Consider the following 21,183-nt stretch of genomic DNA (forward strand, 5'->3'; position numbering starts at 1 on the left):
AAGCTAGAAAAAATATTATTTTGTTTGACCTAATATAGCTAATGCAGCACAAAATAGTAAGAAATGTAATATAGCATGGGTTTTCATGTGAGCTAGGAGATCAAATTACATTTCCAACTCCTTTTTGAAGTTGAACTTGGATACAAACTGGTTGAGAAAAGGCTTAGGCTGAATTGGAGGAAGCTTCTGAACAATGAGGGCAGTGAAGAATAACTTTTCTGGTTTGGGGAGCAAAAGACCCAAATTACTTTTTGGATGAAGTTTAAGTTTCTGGATGAGATTATGTAATCTGAAAGCAAGGTATGGGATTCACTGACCCCAAAGATATGTTCTCTCTTTATGTTTAGGGTAGATTTTATTTGATGGATTTTGAGCTTATTTCATAGTATATGCCCTGGTGAGAGGAGCCAGTTATACTCTGCAGAAAAGTAGTTGCTGGAATACAAATTACAGGAGTGGCAAATTGCAACCTCAAATTCTCAGAAGTAGGCTGAATTACTGTTTGGTCATCTAATACTGATGCTGATTTGTTTGCAAAGTAATTCAAAGAACTTTATGCTTTCCGAATAAGTTATATATTCAGGTTATAGATTTTGAACAACTTTCATATTTTTAAAAAAACCCTATACTGTGCTGGCTTAAAATAGCAGGTGTGATGTTGTCTTCATTTTCTTTTAAGATAGCAATTCTGTTCTTAAACATTGGTCATTTTAGTATTAAACATGCAACCCTTATGTTTTCTCTTTTTAGCTAGTTGCAGAAGAAGGAGGATTTGATGTAGTTTGCAAAGAGAGAAAATGGACCAAGATAGCCACCAGAATGGGATTTGCTCCTGGCAAAGCAGTGGGTTCACATATCCGTGCGCATTACGAACGTATTCTCTATCCTTACAACTTATTCCAGTCTGGAGCTAGCCTATTGGTAAGTCTTGTAGCTAGCTAAAACCCAACTAATTTGGCAGCCAGTGCTTTTTTTCTTTTATTGGTGGAACATTTCCAAAGACTGTTTTATGTTTTATGGCATGCAGGTGACAGATGGTGATGATATAAGCATTTTAGATATCCATAGGTAAACTCATATTAAATGTAAAGTTTTTAGAACTTCCTTAATCTCAGCTCTTGAGGGTAACCTCTTACTGACTGGTTTGAACGCTACCTATTTGTATTTTCTCCTGCAGCATACAGAAGCCTCATGATAATGGATATTCAGACTTCCTGTAATGATTTCTTCAATGCTTTTTTATGTAACACAGAATATTACTATGTTCACAAACCATTGTCCGTCCATCTTTCTGATAGAATAACTCTGCTATGGATCTTTATCACTTGTACACAGAGTGACTGATGGATTATATCAAACCTTGGTAGTTTCGTAGCAATTAGTCATTTCTCTTTCACTAAGGGCATTCATGCTTGAGAATACTTCATGGATGTTGTAATGTAGTTAATAGTATGGCTTCTGAGTTCTCCAAAGCTTAAATCTTCATCCTTTCTGCTTGACATTTGGCCATTAAAACAAAATTCAGGGTTGAATGACGGTGGAAACAAAGTAATCTCTAATCAAGAACAGGATTTTTCGTTTAGAGCAGCAGTCATTTATTTGGAGAACTAAGATGGGTTGCATTGCCAACATCCATTTTTATGTATTTGAAACACTTCTTCCATGATGCTCTTTTTAAAAGAGGAGCGTTGACCTTTTTTAAGCAAAAACCCCTGAATCCTGTTACAAGAATGTCTTTGTCTACAAAAAACAGCACTAACCTTTTACATAAAGCTACAAAAATTAAGGGGGATTTGACATAAGTCAAGAAAGGTTGGAAATGAAGGCTTTTTACTTAGCTATTGATGATCACTTCCCAGTGACGAACAGCTGTATTCTGCCAACCCTTAAAAATAAGTAATTTGTGTAGCTTTAGATGTTTTACAAATGAAGAATAAGAACAAAATCTGTTTGAACACAAGTGTTCATACTCTCCAAGAATATTTTGCCTTGCCTCAAGCATTTTCATGTTAAACAATGGAAAGCAATACCATTTTATGGAGACATTTCAAGGCATTTCATTGAAAAGTTCACATTTTCATTAGTTCTGAAAACTGTGGATTCTCCTTTTTTTTTGAAGGTAGTGTTTCGTGACATCTAGTTTTACTCTTCTATTTTTGAGGTGCAATTACACAGAAAAAGATCTAAAACATTTAACTGGTATCACAGACCTTCTTGAAAAGGTAGGTCCCCCATGCAAGTCTCTCTCATGCAATTGATACTTACATTCATAGTTTGCTCAGGAAAGGATGCTTTTAGAAGGGAAAAGCATTCTCAACTGGCGGCTCTTGATCTCTTTTCATGAGGTCATGCTGCTTTTTAAATGTAACTTTCTAAGCTCTCTCTTGCAATAGGCACCTGACATTTGTTCCAAACTGATGTGTTTAGTGGATCATGCAGTTCTGAAAAACGTATGTTTAAGTTCATTTTTTAAACCCCTTCCCCCAAAGCTGTTAGCATATTCCCCTCCCATATGTGGTATTCACATATCTTTTCAATGAACTGAGAGAATCCACAGAAATATGTTGGATTTAGAACATTTTTCACACTGAGGTTTGACTTTTTTATTTTTTTCTTCCTGCCAATGTTGTCTTCCAACTGAGTTTGTTTTGCAATACATTTTTGAGGAAGAAACTCATCTGAGATTATCTTTTTGGCTTTCTTCCATTTGTTCTCAATAAGTGGTGCTTTCCCAGATGCTTCTTGTGTAGGTGTCCATTTTATTGTACGTCTGTTCAATGCTTTACTGGGAATGTGAGCATCTGTGATTTTTGTTTTTTGGAGAAGATACAGCTATTGGATTTGACAGCTGTCAGTTTCAGATGTGTGTTTCCATCTTTTGATATTTCAACAAGCCTTTTGAGAGAATTTCTTTATGCAGCCAGGATCATCATCCATAAAAGATTAGCGCTTGCATACACCAAATTTTTTTAATTGGTAGTTCTTGCAATATCCATTGACTTCTTTTCTGCAAAAGAAAAAAATATGCAATGAGGTAGTTTCCACTGATGACTATGCTGTAGTTTAAATCTTGTTCAAATCTGTGTAGAGCGTTAATTGTTTATGCATGGCTTAAATATATGTTAAAATAGCTTCAGGAGTAACTTTGGCAAATATCCCAGCTGGAGATATTTCTATATGCATACTAAAATAGCGAAACTATCCAGAGCTGTTTGGAGATGAACAGGCAGTATGTTTTGCTTAAAGCTCTTGTATCAATACTTCAGTCAAACAGCAAAACTGACCTAAGTCAGCCAGTTTCTAATACTCAGAGAAGCTCTCTGCAGGTATAAAGCTGTTTTGTTCTTATCTTAAAACACTGGACTAAGATAGATCTTGCGTGTATTGCTCTAGGGTAATTGCGGTAGACCAGTTGGTGTACTGGTCTTATTCTCTGTGCTTTGCTTGTATTCTTAACCATTTGTAATCTTCAGTGTGTACTACAGAACCACTGTATGCAGAGGGATAAATGTTACCCTACATGTAGTTGATGGCGTGTGCCACATGTGCTTGGGATAGTTTAAATGGTAGCGTTTGAAAGAAATACACTGAATGTAGGCAGTGGTGCTTGAACCGAGGTGCCCAGAATCTTGTGTCAAAACTGTGACACGTTGCCCAGACGTTTGTGTTATTCCAAATGCATTACAATTTGGGGAGCTAGGGTTTTTCATGGTGGTCATCTTTTCAGTGCATATAACCAGTTTGGTAATTCTCCGTCTGATCTCTTTGGCGTGGGTTATATATGAAACTTTCCAAACTAAGGCTTCAAGGTCCTGAGTGGGATTCACCTGTCCAAATTTATGCGTTTGTCTTTAAAAGATGTCCCGTGTGAGCTGGTTCTCTGGGACGATTTATTGCCAGTGGAGAGAAATAAGCACTTCTATTGTGCGATGCTTCTTATCCTAAAGTGGAATGTAATGGGGGTAAATTAGTTGTCCTCTGCAAGTTCCTGTTTTTCTCTGAACATACGGGGAGCCTGGATGATTAGCTTGTGTGTAAATGACTACCTTGTAAGCATGCAAAGCTGTAGGAGGTGAATTGTATCCCTGTAGAGGATTGCTGTATGTTCTCCATCCTTTGGCATCTTGGAGGCCTTGTGAATGTTGGAGCTGTTTCCTTTCACTGTCTGGTGAAGGAGCTGTTCTTGGTGACTTCAACTGGAGGATTTTAACCACCTCTGTGCCACCATTTGGAGATCAAGGACTGTATTTCCAACCATCTGCACAGAATATAATGAGATCATGATCACAAGCTAGATCAGTCTGTAAGATCAGCTTATGCTAGAGTAACTGTTGATTGATGTTTCACCTTTCCAAAAAGGTTATGCTGGTTGGGAGAGGAAAACACTGAAGAAATAGCAGTCCTTAGTATCATCCTTAGTTAAAGATGCATGCTTGCAATTGATCAGGTCAGTCTAGGAGTAACATAGATTCAGAAGAATTTTCATCCTTAAGACAGGATCTAAATTTCTAATTCTTGTATGTACACTTGAAAATGTTAAATAAAAACCATTTCATGGTACTCCTTTGCCTTCAGGTCACAGAGGTGCTGGGGAACATGCCTGCTTAAGTAGCTGTTGAAGCCTCAGTATTTCGGGAATGTCTTCTGGGCTTTTTTCTTCAGTGAATATTGCTCTTTTTTGCTTGGGCACTTTGCTGAAATGAAACAAGTTATGCCGTTTGTTGTTTTTCTTGCCAGGTTTCATTATTCTTTTGTTTAGGAAAAGTTCTATTTGCCTTCTACATACTCGTTTTCAAGGATCTCTATTATCAGGGGGAGCAGAAACTTTTTAGTGAAAGGTTCAGATTTCACATGAGGACACGATTCAAGGAACCAGAATTTACATAAACACTAAATACTCTGAGATTTGGCAGCATTCAGTGTGGCATGAGTCTGTTTCCCTTTTCTGTTCTCTCATTTTCATATTTCTCCTACTCAGTTGCCTTTTCTACTCGTCCGTTTTCTGTCCTGAGAAATTATTAGCGACTTTATCTCCCTGAGGTTGATATGAAATAATTCACGTCATCATCTTTCACTGTGAGCTTTAAGGGAGCCGACTCTTCTAAGGAACTAGCTGGAATGCTCTGCGGTCCCTAACTAGGAGCATGCCCAACCTTGAGCATTAGCCACAAGGACTTATTGGTCCTGTGCAATAAGCTACAAAGTCAAGTCGTCATGCGTGTGTGTTTAAAGTTGACATTAAATCAGAAGTTTGCTTTTAAAAAAAAAAAAAAAAATCTACAAAATCCAGATCAAAAGCAGTCCCAAAGAATATAGAAATTCTGGAGGTTTCTCTGAACAGTGCTGTGGGCTTCCTGTGGGTGACAGTTGATGATATTCTGCTTCCACTGACTGGGATTTTTTTGTTGTTGTTAAATATATATTTCTTTCAGCATGGACTTGTCTTCAATACCACTTTTTCATCTCCCCCCCCACCCCACCCCGTTCCTGCTGTCTGTCTTTGTTTCTGAAGGTCTGGTTTTCATGTTGTCTACAGAACATTCATCCTTATGCCACTGTGATGGTACTCTGGCAATTCCTGTCCTGTTTCTCTGTTTTTGGGGAAAAACTTTTAATGGAAACAGCTTAATAGCACTGAGGAATTGTGGATCCAGCAGTTCATGTGGAATACTTTATGACAACCTAACACTCCACGTTTCTCTAGGATTCTTTGCTCGCTCCTTAAAAATTATTACATTTTTGTCTCTTGTTACTGTATGTTGTGAGGTCTGACAAACTTAAAATTTTCACTGATCATGATATTTATTGCCAAATGCATGCACAGTTTTCAGCAGTTAATAGAAATGTGCTTATTCAGTGACTTCAAAGAACTAGAGCTGTTCTTGCATCCTTCTCTTCCCTTTTGCCCTCAATTTCTTACAGCAGCAGTATGGTCCTCTCTGAAATATATAAAGAACTTAACTTCTGAAATGTTCATCAGACAAAATTGTATTTCAGTTAAGGCAGAGATATCTGATAGGTTGTCATTTACTTTTATATTGCTCTGTATGTTAGCATTACAGTAATGCAACCTGAGGACATTGCAGGAGTTTCCAGTATGCTATTGATATATTCTCCAAGAGAATCATCTACTGGAAGAATTGGAGCTAATAAAGTACTATAGCTGCTCAGGGGAGTTCCACATTGCATGGGCTGCTGAGAAACTATATAAGTGGAACTGGGAGGAAACCAGAAAGACTTGTGATGAAAGATTGTCTGCTTTTTATGGTGTTTTGCCGCAAATCTTATTTTGATGAATAGTGGAATAGAAATGTTTGTTGTCAACAAAGTTCAAAGGATGATTTCAGCTTTATTTAAGATCCTTTATTATGGCTGCTGCATTCAGTAAAATGGCAGAAAATACTGATTTTGTGACTTGCATGTTCAAACAGGTAATGTTACAACTGTCATTAATAGCAACTGTTTCTCTTAACTTGGTGCAGTAAGCATTAAAGCCCTCTCTGCGTTCTTTCGTATTAGCCAGGAAATTGCACTACACAAAGCTTCCATCAAAAGTGGATACAGGAATCAAGTAATTGAATTTTGTCTCTTCAGTGTTTGCAGAAGCCAGACCTCACCAGTGACACAAAGGACAAGGAATATAAGCCCCATGATATTCCACAGAGACAGTCTGTTCAGCCATCTGAAACTTGTCCACCTGCTCGTCGAGCAAAACGCCTGAGAGCAGAGGTGAGATAATTTGTCTTAATTTGGGTCAGATCACTAAATATATATGTAGAGTAGCTACCAATTTAACTTTTTCTTTGTCACTGTTAAGCATACCTAAATATTTATATGCATATGGCACGATATGTTTGATAGCTTTAAAAAGTGTATTATTGAGGTGGGGAGTTCTGAGAGGCTCTTCTACTGAAGCTGTTCCACTTTAAGTATGAGTGCGTATGCTATAATAATGTTTTTAGCATAATTATAAATAACATGGGGCTAATAGCATAGATTAAAAAACAGGTGAGAAATTCTAGAAATGAAACTTATTTTGTAGAGCTTTGATCTTTGTAATTTCCTGAGATGATAGCCAGTGAACAGGAGTCATCTTTACATGTGTTGGAAGGGTTCTGTAAACCTTTCATGAACTGAAGACAGACTTTAGAGAAGGTTCTTAGTATAACTTTAGCATTGTTTTATTTTATTTTTGACCCGCTCTGAGTTTCATCAGTTTGAGTTACTTTCCCTGTGCAGTATGAGAAAAATTGTGTAACACTAAGTCACTGCAGTTTTGTACAGTCTAACAAGATTAATCTTACATGTGCTTATGAAATAATATTTATTTGTCTTAGCATAAAATTTATTGACTGTATCTCCATACAGTTCTCCTGTGAAGACATATTTTAGAAGATTATGTGTGTCCTCTCTTTGTTGCTGGATCACTGCTCTACTGTGACTTCAGTCTTTCCAAACTGAGGTTATTGCCTTCAGAGAGTTTAGTTTTTTCTTTTGTTTGAAAAGATGAAGAGTAAAGGAGGCTTATTCCCAAGCCGCAGTCTTACTCGGGGTGACATCATGAGTTAGGAAGGTCATGATTGACCGTCTTCATGTCTGTAATCCAGATTTGTATTTAAAATCATTTCAGGATTTCAATTAAACTCCCATTGTTCTAATCTTGGTCTTTCTTACTACAAAGTAGTACAGCTTAGTAGTTGCAAAGGCTGCATATAACTATTTCTAGTTAATAACAGTTATAATTAAGGTTTTCTAAAGCTTTTCCACTAGAAGAGCCTGTTAAAAGTACGTTTATAATTCTGAGAAAACCTCAGTGGTTTGAGCTGAAATTTTCCACTTGAAGTATCTGTTTGTGGTTGAAAGACATGATTTCTCAAGTTTCCTTTAAAAGGCATGGGAAATACTTACTAAAATTGTAGCTGTTTCGCTGATGATGGTGACGATGGATGCCGCTAGCTAGCAAAGGACACATGTTTTTGTCATTTCCGTGAAAACTACCTGCTCATATTTAGCCTGAATGTAGGGCTATGTAAGGCGCTCTGCTCCCTGCCTGAGCACTACTGCTGTCATGCACTTAGGGGTTTTGTGAAAAGAAAATGCTTAATTAAAAATAGAATTGAAACATATGGACCTGAGGTGAATTAAGGGGCATGGACTGACTTGCTTTGGAAGGAGCTGTAATGTTTAAAATAGTAACTTCCCACAGTTAAGATTTGTTAGTAGGTTATGTGAGTGCTTCTGTTCCATTTCAGTGCAAAGTCAGCTAAGTTGATGAAATCCCTTTTGTTCTTCATTTAAGCTAAACCCAGTTGATTTCTGCACTGGCTTGGTTGTAGAGTAGCCACGTGTTTGGTTAATGTATCTCAACTTTTTGCTCCAACTAAATATGCGAGGATTTGTCAGTGTCTTAAGTTGTAAAGTCTAAGTTCATTCTGTTTACAAGTTTCAGATTGCCTGCTTTTCGAAGACGAAACATCTATTACAAGCCTTTAAAATGAGTAAACTGTAGGACAGCCCAGTAAATTACTTGTATCAGCAACAACATAGGCTGTGATGTACGTTTTTTTTTTTTCCAATTGTAAAATACATACAATTTTATCTTGTCCTTTGCTACACATTGAGTAAACATCTGAAAGAAAATGTTCATAATTAAAAAGGAAAAGGGCAATGCCAGTGAGAGGCTGGTTTTGAAACGCAAAGAATTTAGATGTTCGGTGTAGAAAAGATAAACATAAAAGACCACAACAATAGTAGGGAAGTAAAAATGAGATGAATGGGAAGGATAAAAATAGCTGACAGACACAAGAGAAATACTGGAGGAAAAACTGCCCAGGAAATTCCCTAGGGAAAGAGATATTTTTTTTCCAGTTATTATAGTGCATTGTGTGTAAGGTAGGTGACCTGAAGGGTTTGCCTTACTCTGCATATGATAGGCTCAGGGAGGGAGGCTGAAAAACGAAAAAATATTTTGAAGCTAAGTACAGGCTTAAACATAAAATACAGGATATAAATCTTGGACATAAAAGTGTAAAAGATTAGGCATCTTTTACTGCATTTGATAAGGATCAGTGCAAACTTGTATATTAGTAAATATTTTGACCAGCATTTTTTGGCATATCTTAAGCAATGGGGCTTCTACCCCTTCTCTTCAAGACAGTAATTTGGACAAAGAAAACAAAAAAGGTGGATGGGAAACGATATGAAAGCCATCCCTGGAGGGAGGGAAAAAAAGAGAAAGCTTGCGATAAAGAGCTACAAAATAAAATAAATCCCAGGTAATGCATTCAGCCTGGAAAGCACGCTTTTAGAGTTGGACCAACAAGTCCACGTATTACCTGGAGGCGAGGGAGAAGGACTGACTTGTGTGAGTAGCAAGAGGGTGGTTGCATGACCTCTTTTCCTTAAGAAATTAGACTTAAAAGGTACAGTGTTGAAGAGATCCATCTTTGCTCTGAGGGATTTGAGAATTGTTGTCCCACAGTTTCAAAACTTCAGCAAAGAAATACTAGAATTAAGTGGAAACATGATTCTGTGTTGAAAGCCCCACAAACATCAACTTGCTGAGTTCGCCTCTTAGACAACTGAAGTATGTACTGCTTCTGAAGAGTAAAATAAAATATTATGAAAGCCCAAATATCCTTGCTCCTTTGCTGCTTGTCAAGTTCCAGTGAGATCATCTTTCCTTAAATTAAAAACATAACGGTGTCAGTATTGACACCGGATTTCTGTAGGCTTTCCTTTCAGACCTCTCCAGATTGTTGCCTGTGTCATTTCTCTCTGAAGTCTGACTTTCTTTTTCTTTTTTCTTTTAATAATTTAAATACAGTATCACTGAAATTCAGGGTGCATTTCTAGATTTATGAATTCATAATTATAAAATGGTTCTTTAGGCAAATATAAGCAAAGTCCTCAAAAATCTTCCTCTGACTGAAAAATCTGCCTGGCTTTTCCATAGAACAAGTCAGGTTATGAGTGTGAAGACCACCATTGTGCCTTAGTGAGGTGAAATGTTTGAGTGTGTCTCACATCTGCTTGTTCTGTGAACCTGATGCACGTTGACTGTCCTCTCCTGGCATTTGTCAGAGTGGATTAAAATTTGTATCCAGAAATACACTTTGAATTTGGAAGTCAAAATTGCATCTTTTTCATTTTGTTCATCTCTCTGTTCTTGAAAGTATTGAGAAGTGCATTTTAAAGTCTTGAAGGGTCTGCCACCAAATTTACCTAACAGTAAAGATTTGCAGAGTCACGTTCAGATCTTAAAACTCTCTTGCTATGGCTTTGAGTGTTGGACATAGCAAGCTTTTTCCCTTCTTCAGAGCCAAAGCAGCTCAAAGAGTGGAAGGAGTTGAGTGCAGGTTGCATGTGTTTGGATGCGCAGCCTTTCCTGGAGCATTGCCTGTAATTGCCAGCTTTCTGGAAGTTTTTGGTGTTTTGAGTAGGCTGGTAAGTCCCAAAAGCATAGATCTGTAGTTGGCTAAGCAGCTGTGAGTTTGAAAGGCAATTAACAGTTTCCCAGATAAAAGTATAAAACTGAAGTGTTCCATTTAAGTACGTTACTGATTTTTTTTATTATTATTATTTTTTTTTAAGGCCACCAACATTAAAACTGAATCTGAATCTCCAGAAGTCAGAACTCATAATCTAAGACGTAGAATGGGATGTGCACCTCCAAAGTGTGAAAATGGTGAGTGGCGAGTAAGAAATGAAACAAAATGTGAATGCAATTTCTGTTACTTTTTGCAAACCCATTTTAAGACCAGAAATAAATGTAACAGTGGAAACAATTCTAAGTATCTTAAGAAATAGTTCTGTTAACTTCATTTTCAAAAAATGAATTTATTGTGAAAGCATTTTATGGCTTTGAAAATTTTTTTTTTGGTTTTGTGAGCGGTTATGGTTTTTTGAAAGAGAAGATATTTTCAGTTAAAGAAAATTATGCTTCTTTAAACTGTCTTTTATGGAGTGGGCAGAAAAGAGATTCAGACATATTTCTTTGTTTTGTGTTTTTAAATAGCTAACATCAATCCACTAGCTTTAAATAGAGGTAACTTTTTAGAAGGTGTCAGATTTCAAAAACTTTTCTTAAGAAAAGAGTTTTAATTCAAAATCAAGAAAGCAAACTCAGGAAGACGGAAGATACTTTGTTGTGAATTTACTATTAAATTCCCATATTGCTTCTGATTTTTAAATTGCTTCTGTTAATAATCCCATGTCTGTTATTATCTGTCTTTTTAAATAAATGAATAGTTTCAAGCTGAGAAGAACTGTTTAATGCCATCAAATTGAAGAATAAAATTGTTGATAATCAATTTGGCAAAGTAAATACAAAAACTATGTACAGTTACGCTAATTATTATTATTGTCTGAGCAGCTTGTCAGTCTTCTGTTTCCTTCAAATTCTTTGTTTTCAAGAATTTACCTATAGATTGTGAACTTTTTGTTTGATAATTTTTTTTGTTAAAGAAAAAAAAGCTCCTCTAGGAGCTATATTTTTTGTCCTGAAAAGTAGAAGGGAAATTATTTAGGCAGTCTTTCATGGTTAAATTTCTGATAGATCCATGCATTTTTTTTTCATAACATCTTCATTAGCTGCTTGGACTTCAAGAAGTGCTTTAGATTGTTTCATGTCCAAACATAGAAATCTTTAGCTTACTGGTAGCTTGAGGATCCTTGTTTCTTGAACACCAAAGTCCTGGGATTCTCTGCACGCTGCTGCATGGAGAGGGGGGTTGGGTAGTAATTCAGGAATGAAGATTTTGGTAGCAACATGCCCTAATTAAGCAGACTTTATGTGAAGGTCAGTTCCAGAAATTAAATGTATATGAACAAGCTATCTATTTACTATCCAATAAGGGCTGATAGCTGTCAAGGCTCTTTTTTAATTGCAGCCTTCTTGATAGACATGATGTTGATTTACAGAGCTTCAGGTAGTTGCTAGCAACAATTTGGGTACCAAACTGTTGCTCACACTAGAAAATTGCTTGCTGCATGGATGGACTTGAGTCATGAGAAGCTGCATGCTTGAGCATTCAACATGTGTCTGAAAAATACTTGGTTCTCTGTTTATCTTGATGCATCATCAGTTGCATATTTGTTTCCATAAGACAACTTAATAGAAGAGACCAGATGCTGTCACACAGACTTCATCTGTGATAGCATGCCTTAATTTTGAAATCTTAAATATCATAGTGCTTTACTTTTTAGTAAATATTGCTAGCCTGCACTGGGGACAGTGTTACTCTATTTTGAGGAACGTGTCATTTTGATTGCTAAGAGGCAGTGGAGGAGGAGGGTAGGATTGTAAGAAAATAGTGGAATGGATTCGTTTCTCAGGGTGACTTATGCTGCGTGCTTATCTTTGATGAAACCTTCTCGTGGAAGTTACCATTGCAAGAAATTGGTGTGTAAAAATCATCACAGGACTACAACTGTCGGAGTAGTTCAGCCATGTTTGTTAGCACCATAAATGAACAAATTTTAGGTTATGAAGATGAATAGTCTTTCGAAGTACTTAAAATACCCGTTCCAAAAAATGTGGGCTGCAGCAATTATAAATATTATTTTAAAAATTATAAATGCAAAAATTAAAAAATACCCACTGCCAACATGATAGCATGCTTGGTTAGTCTGATAATACTGGCTTATTGCAGATGTTCAGATCTTGCCTTAACTTAACTTAAACAGTTGGTGTTAACATTGCATTACCATCCTGAAATCAGGCATCTTTGGCCATCTCTGCACGTACCTAATAAACTTGGAGAGGTCAAAACAATTTATGAACTCGCCTCCGCTGTTGGTGTTCTTAGTTCAACCTTTAGCCATGATAAATCAATCCCCTTTTGAAGAGAGATGTTCCCAGTGTGTTTGGGATAACACGTAATTCAGAAGGTAACAAGTAATGCAATGCAACAAGTAATACAAATAAAGCAAATAGTAATAAGTAATGCTGAGCAGTAAGACATTTTCTGATAGCCTTTTTTTTTTTCTTCTGTTTTATCAGAAAAGGAAATGCATAGCACAGTGAAACTTCCTGAGAAGAGAGAACATGCTGGGGAGCCAGAGAAAGACAAATCCAAAGTCCGGTCTAAAAAACCCACTAATGCTGTGAGCATGCCCTGCATTCTTCATGCTTAGTATTGATTGCAGGTTTTTCTGCATTTCTCTTGGATATGTAGTGAGACTTAGTGTAATTTATATCACGTTAAGGACTCTCTGATTTTTCATGTAACCCTATGGTTGAGACAAAACAGTGCCTGTGCCTGCTGGAATATAGATACCCCTAAAGCTTCATGCTGCTACAAAGCTGAAAATAACAGAATAGTTAAGTTTCATTTGTGAAATGACTTGTCTCCTGTCCCCAAATACAATCTCACAGTAGGCATTTTGAAAGAACAGTCCAAACAGAAGTGATTCTTCTTTAATCTGAGGTTTTTCCCCATTGCTTTGTCATCTCAAAGGGAGTTCTAATACAAAGTTTGGCACCCTGCTGTCCAGCAGACTTGGCACTTATTCTGCAATTTCACCACTAACTTGGAAGCTTTGTTGTTCATCTGCTTATTTTTAACACCTCTCCCTGCCCCCCTCCCCCAAACAGACAAACAAAAAACCCCAAGTGATGTTAGTTTGCCTGGCTATGGAAAGTATGACACAGAGATTCTTCTTGTCCACACTACCACCTGGGTCCTTCTTAAAATTAAAAATGTTCTTTTTTAATCCACACCTACCCCTAGAGTCTTAAGAACGAAATGTACAAATACTAGAAACCCGACCAGAAAAAAACATCCTCCATTTCCTTTCATTTTTTGTTATTTTTTTTTAACAACGTAAGACAAGTAGGTCTACTTGTCCTCGCTAGTTCTATTTTGTATTTGAGAAGAGCCATCCATTCTTTCACTAATGAAGCTGTAGTGTCTGGTGGCAACAGACAGTTCTTCCCACACGTGTTTGGAGGCCTGCACCTTTTCCTTGGAGCTCTGTAACTGCTGTGTGAAACTTTCATCATACTACTTTAACAGCTGCCCTCTCTCCAAAAGCGTGTAGTTTTGCTGGGAAGCTGGTACTTTTCCAAAGGAAAGTGAAAGTCTTGGCCAATATCTCTTAGGAAAAAGAGGAACAGTCCCATCAAGAGGAAGTCCTCTATCTCTTCTGAGGCTCCAAACTGTTGGCCTCGGAGGAGACCAAAACATCTGTGCACACATGCTTATTTAAGAGCAAAGAACCCAACAAGAAAAAGGATATGTGAACCACTGACAGATGTTATACTATAGTTCCAGAATCCAAAGCGCTGCTGGTTAAAACTGTCTTGAGTATATTCAATCAAGTCTTTTGTCATTTAGAAAAAACTGCATGTAAGGGCTTGTAACTCTTATGGTCCTTCATTAAATTTCAAAGGAGGGTTATTTAAACTTTCACAAAGATGTAAAAAAAATTGTGTTTGCTTATCTCATTTCCCTTTCAACGATTAAAACAAAAATAAGCTTTGGCAAATGTCATAGATGACTTAGTTAACAAATGCTCTTTCACCATGAGTTACCTTAAGTGCTCAAATTCCCACTCTAGCTATTTTTTATTGCAGGTGGATTTGTATGTATGTCTCTTATGTGGCAGTGGTAATGATGAGGACCGTCTCCTGTTGTGTGATGGCTGTGATGACAGTTACCATACTTTTTGTTTAATTCCACCCCTTCATGATGTTCCCAAAGGAGACTGGAGGTGTCCCCAGTGTCTGGCTCAGGTAATTTGAGAAAACATGAAATTTGAGAAAACATGAAATGTTCTTTTCTTGATCTTAGTGACTGGAAATATAATTTGTTATTACTTGAAGTTGTGCAGACAAGCTGGTTGAGGGTGAAACTAAAATGAAGACTGGGTGTGTTTCAAATTGTAAAGGTATCACTAAATATTCTGGAGCCAAAGTTGATCTGCCTTAGTATAGTTGCAATTTCAAAGAATACTTTGGAATTTAAATGCCATCTTCCCTCTCTGTTTAAAAGTACAGTCTCATGGTGTGTTTCCGTTTGGAGGTTTACACATTGCTTTTTTGTTTTGCTGTATTAGGGGAAGCAGAAATCATAACATAGGTTTATTAACCCTTTAGTGCTTATGCAGATTTACTAATAATTAAATATTGTGGTTTGGTGAATTGAGCACAAAACACAGTCAGGGCTCTCTGACTGCCCCAAGTTGTAGACAGAGGCAGAGTCAGGGAGTGCAGTCATTTCATTTTGGTCAGGGGCTCTGCTTTCCTTCTACTGTCAAATGGGGTGATACTATCCCCTCTGTTTAAAACATGGGTGCAGATCATCTTATTAACACAGTATAGAAATAATTATGTTATTAATTGCAGGAGTGTAATAAACCTCAAGAAGCGTTTGGTTTTGAACAAGCAGCAAGAGACTATACGCTTCGCACATTCGGAGAAATGGCAGATGCATTCAAGTCGGACTATTTTAACATGCCAGTACACGTATGTTCTTGTATTTATCCTGATGCCATCATGTAGATTTCTTTTTCTGTGCTTAGTCAAATTTATAACATGAGAAGAGGAGTGGGAACAAATCCAAAATGGGATGTTCTGATTCATGTCAATAATTTGAAGGGTTTTGTTCTTGTTGGTGTGTTGGTTTCTGGCTCCACTGGCTTCTTGTTTTTTCACTTTTGAAAAAAATGTCTTTAAGGAAGAGAATATTCTCCAACTATGATCCTTAGCTGAGAGCCCAGAGAGAATGCATGTCCTAAGCAGAACCAGGTTTCTGCTGCACTACTTTTTCTTGCTGAAGTGTTTTTGAAATGGAGAAACGCTTTAAGCTAATGGCAGTTTCTCCCTGAGCTAGCTTTTATGCGTGTGCCTTTTACATGCTGATTCCTGAGCATATACTCCTTGTATGTTTATATTTTTCCTCTTCTCATACCTAGATGGTCCCCACAGAGCTGGTTGAAAAAGAATTTTGGCGACTCGTTAGTACCATCGAAGAGGATGTCACAGTGGAATATGGAGCTGATATTGCTTCAAAGGAGTTTGGCAGTGGCTTTCCAGTTAGAGATGGGAAATTTAAAGTTAGACCAGAAGAAGAGGTAGGTCTTGATTAGTTCACTCCATGTTTCTATTTCAGCTCTTCATAAAATAAGGCTCTTCAGTTCAAAGCAAAATAGTGGAACTGCATTGCAGAGTGTTTCTTTTGTATGAATATTTGGCATAGTGTTTGAAGAAGAGAAAGATATCAGCATTTTGGAGAAATAAAATTTGCTGTGATCAGACATTAAAGGCCACAGATTTATCTGTTAATAAGCAACTTCCAGATTAAAAAAAATCTCATTTTAACAAAGCAGGTCATAGAAGATTTTTGAAAAGAGCAAATGCATTGGAGGTTTTGGTTTTTTAGTTCATTGACCTGTTTCTTATGTTTTTCAATTGAGAAAAATACTTTTCTTCTATTACTTTTTTTGCTCTCAGTTTTGCCTACTTGGTTTTTTTTTTTTTCCCTTCTTTTTTCCACTTCATGTTGTGTAAATCTGTGGCTCTTTTTCAGGAGTACCTGGATAGTGGCTGGAATTTGAACAACATGCCTGTAATGGAGCAGTCTGTTCTTGCTCACATCACTGCAGACATATGCGGGATGAAATTACCTTGGCTATATGTAGGAATGTGCTTTTCTTCATTTTGTTGGCATATTGAAGACCACTGGAGCTATTCAATAAACTACCTGCATTGGTGAGTTTGAGGGATAAACTCAGCCTGTGAAGCAACCCCCCTTTTCTTTCCCCTTCCTCTTTTTAAATAATGGACTAAAACCAGATTCACAGGGCTCAGACCAGAACAACCCTTTTACAGTCCTGTAGCAGCAGGATTAAATTTGACACAGTGATTCCTGCATTGATTTTACTTTTGGACAAGAGGTCATATATTGGAAAGAGACATCCATTCCCAGTTTTAAAAAATTCATTAGAGATGCAGTAGATATTCCATCAGATGTTTTATTATGCTCAGTATAAAACTAAAAATCATGTAGACTTTAAAAATCATCTAGCTTGAACTAACAGTCTTAGGATCTTGCATACCTTTTGTCTGTTAGATAGATCATTCTATCATAAATCCTCTCATTATGTGAACACTTGTCAACTGCAATCAGGGCAGATCTTTGCCTTCTCTTTGATATTCTAAATAGATTGAACTCTTTAAACTTCTCACCTTCCGACAGCTTTTCTAGAGTTTGAATTAATCTTGTCACTCTTGCCGAAACCTGTCAAGCTCTTTTCCTTTCCTTTTAATGTATGTATTCCAAGAGACTTGTAAAATCACATCCTAGCTACTATTCAATGTTTCTTCTTTTTATTCAGTTATTCAATTGCTACTTCCTGAAAGAATTACTGCTGGTAGACACTCCAAGCAGTCAGTTACTTATATTGCTTGTTTTCTCAGTATTTGACAGTATTAAAACAAATGTTTCAATGAAGCTAAGTAAATGAGTGATTCAGATCACACTGTAAAAATGACCTTCTTTGTTATTTATTGTTTTTTTTTGTCTGGATCTTCAATCAGGCTGAGAACCGTGTGAAGGAGAAGAGGGTTTATCAATGAAATAACTTAATTCCTTCTAGGAGGGCTTCCCCCACTGTTGTTGGAATGGTATCACCTTCTGCATCATTTGTCTCAAATTACATTAGCAGTTGCTATCAAAGCCAGATATATGTATACATGTGTATATATTTATGTACACAAACATATGCATACACTTGCAAACAAAGGTAAAAGCAGCCCTATCTGTGTCATTTATTTCTCTACCAGCATGAATGCTTTAGAAACCTTTCTCTTTTGCAGACATTCTTCTGTATTTCCCCTCTACTTAGAGGTCTGTGTCTGTTTTTTTGTTTTGTTTTGTTTTTTTAATCCTATTTGAGAACAATGTGTAGCTGGGGTTAATGTTGTTCTGAGCAAGAGGAATAAATCTTAATGACCTGCCTCTGAAGAGACAAATGTCAGACTCCAGACTCTGAAAAGGCATCAGAAGGCAGGACTCATTCTTGTGAAGCTCTAAGGATGTCCATCTTCAGTATTCCCACATGCCTTGAAGGATGCTATGCCAGGAAACAATCTTTGAGCAGACACTCCCAAGGGAAGCAGGCCACAACTGAGGACCTTTCAGCGAGTTGAAGGCAGTTGTTTTCCTGCAAGATGCTGAGTCCTGTGTTACTCCTTGAAATGGCGAAAGGAAAAAAAGCAAAAAAAGATGTCAGCCCTCATCAGAGGAAGAACTGCCAGCATTGACGCCTGTGTTCTGTATTTTTAAAGGCAGGAGTGAGGCGCTGTCTGGTAGTGGTGCAGAAAGAACATCCATTCTTCAGCTTGCTGTGTTTGTAAGGCTGACATCTAATGCATCCTTTTGAATTTTTTCTCCACTATCTATTCTCTTTAAGTGCAGGGATCTGTGGTACCAATATATTGGTCCAAGTTTAGCATAGTTCATAACTACTATCATCCATTCCCTGTCACTGCCACGTCTTTATACCAAGGAGCAGAATTCTTGACTAACCCAGTATTGGGTTAGGACACAGGACGCTTTTGAGTTGCATCTGTAACTACTCTTCATGAACTCATGTAATTGTTCCAAGATGATGACCATATCCAAGGCTGCTAAAGTCATTTAACACTATAAAGTAACAACTCCACTTGTGCTAGTCCTTGTGATACCAACACAACAGTCCTTCCACAGTCCTCCATACTAGCTGTCCTTTCGCCCTTGACAAAGGTGCTGAGTACAGGAATAAATTCCAAGGTTTGAAGCATGTGCCTTTTGAGTTACATCTCATTTTGTTTTTCTGGAATTCTCCCCATTGCTTCTTGATTTATCAAAAAAAAAAAAAGAAAAGAAGTGGTGCATCAGCTTTCTTCTGCCAACTCTTTAGGACTCTCAGGTGGAAGTGATCAGTTGAGCTCCTTTTCTAAATAGCTTTTCTAACTTCCTTCTTTATTAGGGATTGGAAGCGTTTTCATCTTCATGTGCTGCAACAAGCCAGCGTCATTGTGAATGCAAAACAACGTATATTGGAACACATCTGCATAACCTTAATTTTATCAGCTGTCTTGCATTGGGTTAAACTTTTAGTAAAAGTTCTTTGTTCTTAATCTGGATATGGATTTTTTTTCCCCTGATGTCTTTTACTTCTCTTATAGCTGCGTAAAATGGAAATTTAATTTCTATTTACTATATATTACTTTTATGGCAGTTATGCTCGAGACAGAAAGAACTGGCTTTGGTTGTTAGATCCCAGAGGAAGATGGTATTAGTAGTTAGAGAAAAGACAAACTGAGCTTAGATTTTGAAGTTGTGCTGGAATCAGCAGAACTTCACCAAGGACTTTTTCAGTCTTTTTTTTTTTTTCCAGAATATTTTAAGTATGTGCTCAGAAATCTGGGCAGTTAAAAGCTTAGGCCTGGAGGAGGGACCTGCATTAGATGTGAAGATTCAAGAAGGTACATAATCTTTGCGTTCCTTCCTGGCGATATACCCTTCTTTTGACATGGTGTATTTTAAAGCAGAAGACTGAAAATGTAACTTTGCTCATATTTAACTGTTTTTAATAATCTTGCAGGGGGGAGCCTAAAACGTGGTATGGAGCCCCAGGGTATGCAGCTGAACAGCTGGAGGATGTAATGAAGAAGCTTGCTCCAGAGCTATTTGAATCTCAGCCAGATCTCTTGCACCAACTTGTCACCATAATGAACCCGAATACTTTGATGGCCCACGGAGTACCTGTATGTTGTTGGACTCCTGTGCTACTCCCCCAAACCCAACCCTCTTTCATTTGCACTGAATTCTACTTCAAATTTGATAATTGCAACCACTTTTATTACAGAGATGTTGTGGTGGTTTCCGTGTGTGTTGTATCTTTCTGGTCTAGTATTATGTGCCAGTTTGAACAGATGGGCAATGGAATCATTGCTTTTGGAATTGCTTGGAAAACTCTTCTCTGGAGACCCACCTTAGTATATTTCTATTTCTGTATCAGATAAAAAGTTTAGTCACGAACTTTGAAACAATGGCAGGAGCTCTTCACGTGTCTGTTTAATCAGACACAATTTTTTTTTGCATAGAGTTTCTGGCAAGGGGCCAAAACCCATTCTTTCTTTATATGTCATCCACATCCTCTTATTTTTCCTCTGACCTGGATAAGTTCTTAGCTATTTAAAAACATTTTTCATCAGTTTCCATCATATTCCATATTAAACTTTTCATGGGAATTATGTCCCTTTACAACGTAATTAGCTTTTGATTAACTGACCTTGGGACTTAAAGGAAAATCTGGAGAAAGTGGCATGATTTATGGTGCCTGCTGTGCTTTGAGAGACTCCAAAATTTAAAGATGCAGGAAGACCTGCCTGCTCTCATGCTGGCTGGCTAGTACCAAAAGTATTAGATTTCCAGCAGTAAGAACTTTTGAATAGGTTCCAAAATTCTCTCCCCCTTCAGCTACATGTTGAAGCAAGTCTTGCCTGTGCTTTACCTGTGTAACTGTCAACAGAGCTAGCAAAGTGCAAAAGGCATAGACAGCTGACTTGCGATTTCTTAGAGTGTAGATATGGCTGAATGAAATCCCTTTGCTTTCTAGGATTTTATGTGATAAATTACTGAATGCCAATTGTAATTCTTGGGCTTATGTTTTAAAGCTATCCAGAGTTACCATGGAAGTTACTGGCATTTGGAAGTCTATATTCTCTTCACAGCTTTGAAGATTTCAGCCTTCAGTTCTGTTTAGATTTGACCTAATGCCTGTCTTTTTTTTCCCCTTAGGTTTATCGAACTAATCAGTGTGCTGGAGAATTTGTCATCACTTTTCCAAGAGCTTATCACAGTGGCTTCAATCAGGGTTTCAATTTTGCTGAAGCTGTGAACTTCTGCACAGTTGACTGGGTATGTTCTGAAAACATTTTTTCATAATGCATAATGTATGCAGTTTCAAAATTGTTCCTGGCTGATGTACAACTCCAATGTTTTACTGCTGATGCACAAGTGTAGCACACAGATCAGAGGGAGCCGGGTATTAGTAGCATAGTGTCTTGCTGAAGATATTTCTCTAATGCCCTGAACTGTGGGCTTTCTCTGGTTACTAAGGTTCAGTTTGAAAAGCAAATTATAAGTTAAGGTTGATGTAAATTTTACAGCAGGAGGTAGGCAAGATTTG

The 21,183-nt window shown here is 37.3% G+C and overlaps 1 protein-coding gene across 1 annotated transcript in view; it reads left to right on the forward strand.

Moving 5' to 3' along the window:
• KDM5B (lysine demethylase 5B) overlaps positions 1-21,183 on the forward strand; it is a 60,713-nt gene that overhangs the window by 14,490 nt on the left and 25,040 nt on the right. The window contains exons 4-13 of the mRNA XM_026101230.2: positions 751-921; positions 6,595-6,729; positions 10,594-10,687; positions 13,004-13,107; positions 14,579-14,737; positions 15,350-15,469; positions 15,919-16,077; positions 16,533-16,714; positions 19,594-19,756; positions 20,793-20,912. Of these exons, the coding sequence (XP_025957015.2) occupies positions 751-921; positions 6,595-6,729; positions 10,594-10,687; positions 13,004-13,107; positions 14,579-14,737; positions 15,350-15,469; positions 15,919-16,077; positions 16,533-16,714; positions 19,594-19,756; positions 20,793-20,912 (1,407 nt within the window). The remainder of the gene's footprint in view (positions 1-750; positions 922-6,594; positions 6,730-10,593; positions 10,688-13,003; positions 13,108-14,578; positions 14,738-15,349; positions 15,470-15,918; positions 16,078-16,532; positions 16,715-19,593; positions 19,757-20,792; positions 20,913-21,183) is intronic.

This window comes from Dromaius novaehollandiae, chromosome 27 (assembly GCF_036370855.1).
Source record: "Dromaius novaehollandiae isolate bDroNov1 chromosome 27, bDroNov1.hap1, whole genome shotgun sequence".
Taxonomy (NCBI): domain Eukaryota; kingdom Metazoa; phylum Chordata; class Aves; order Casuariiformes; family Dromaiidae; genus Dromaius; species Dromaius novaehollandiae.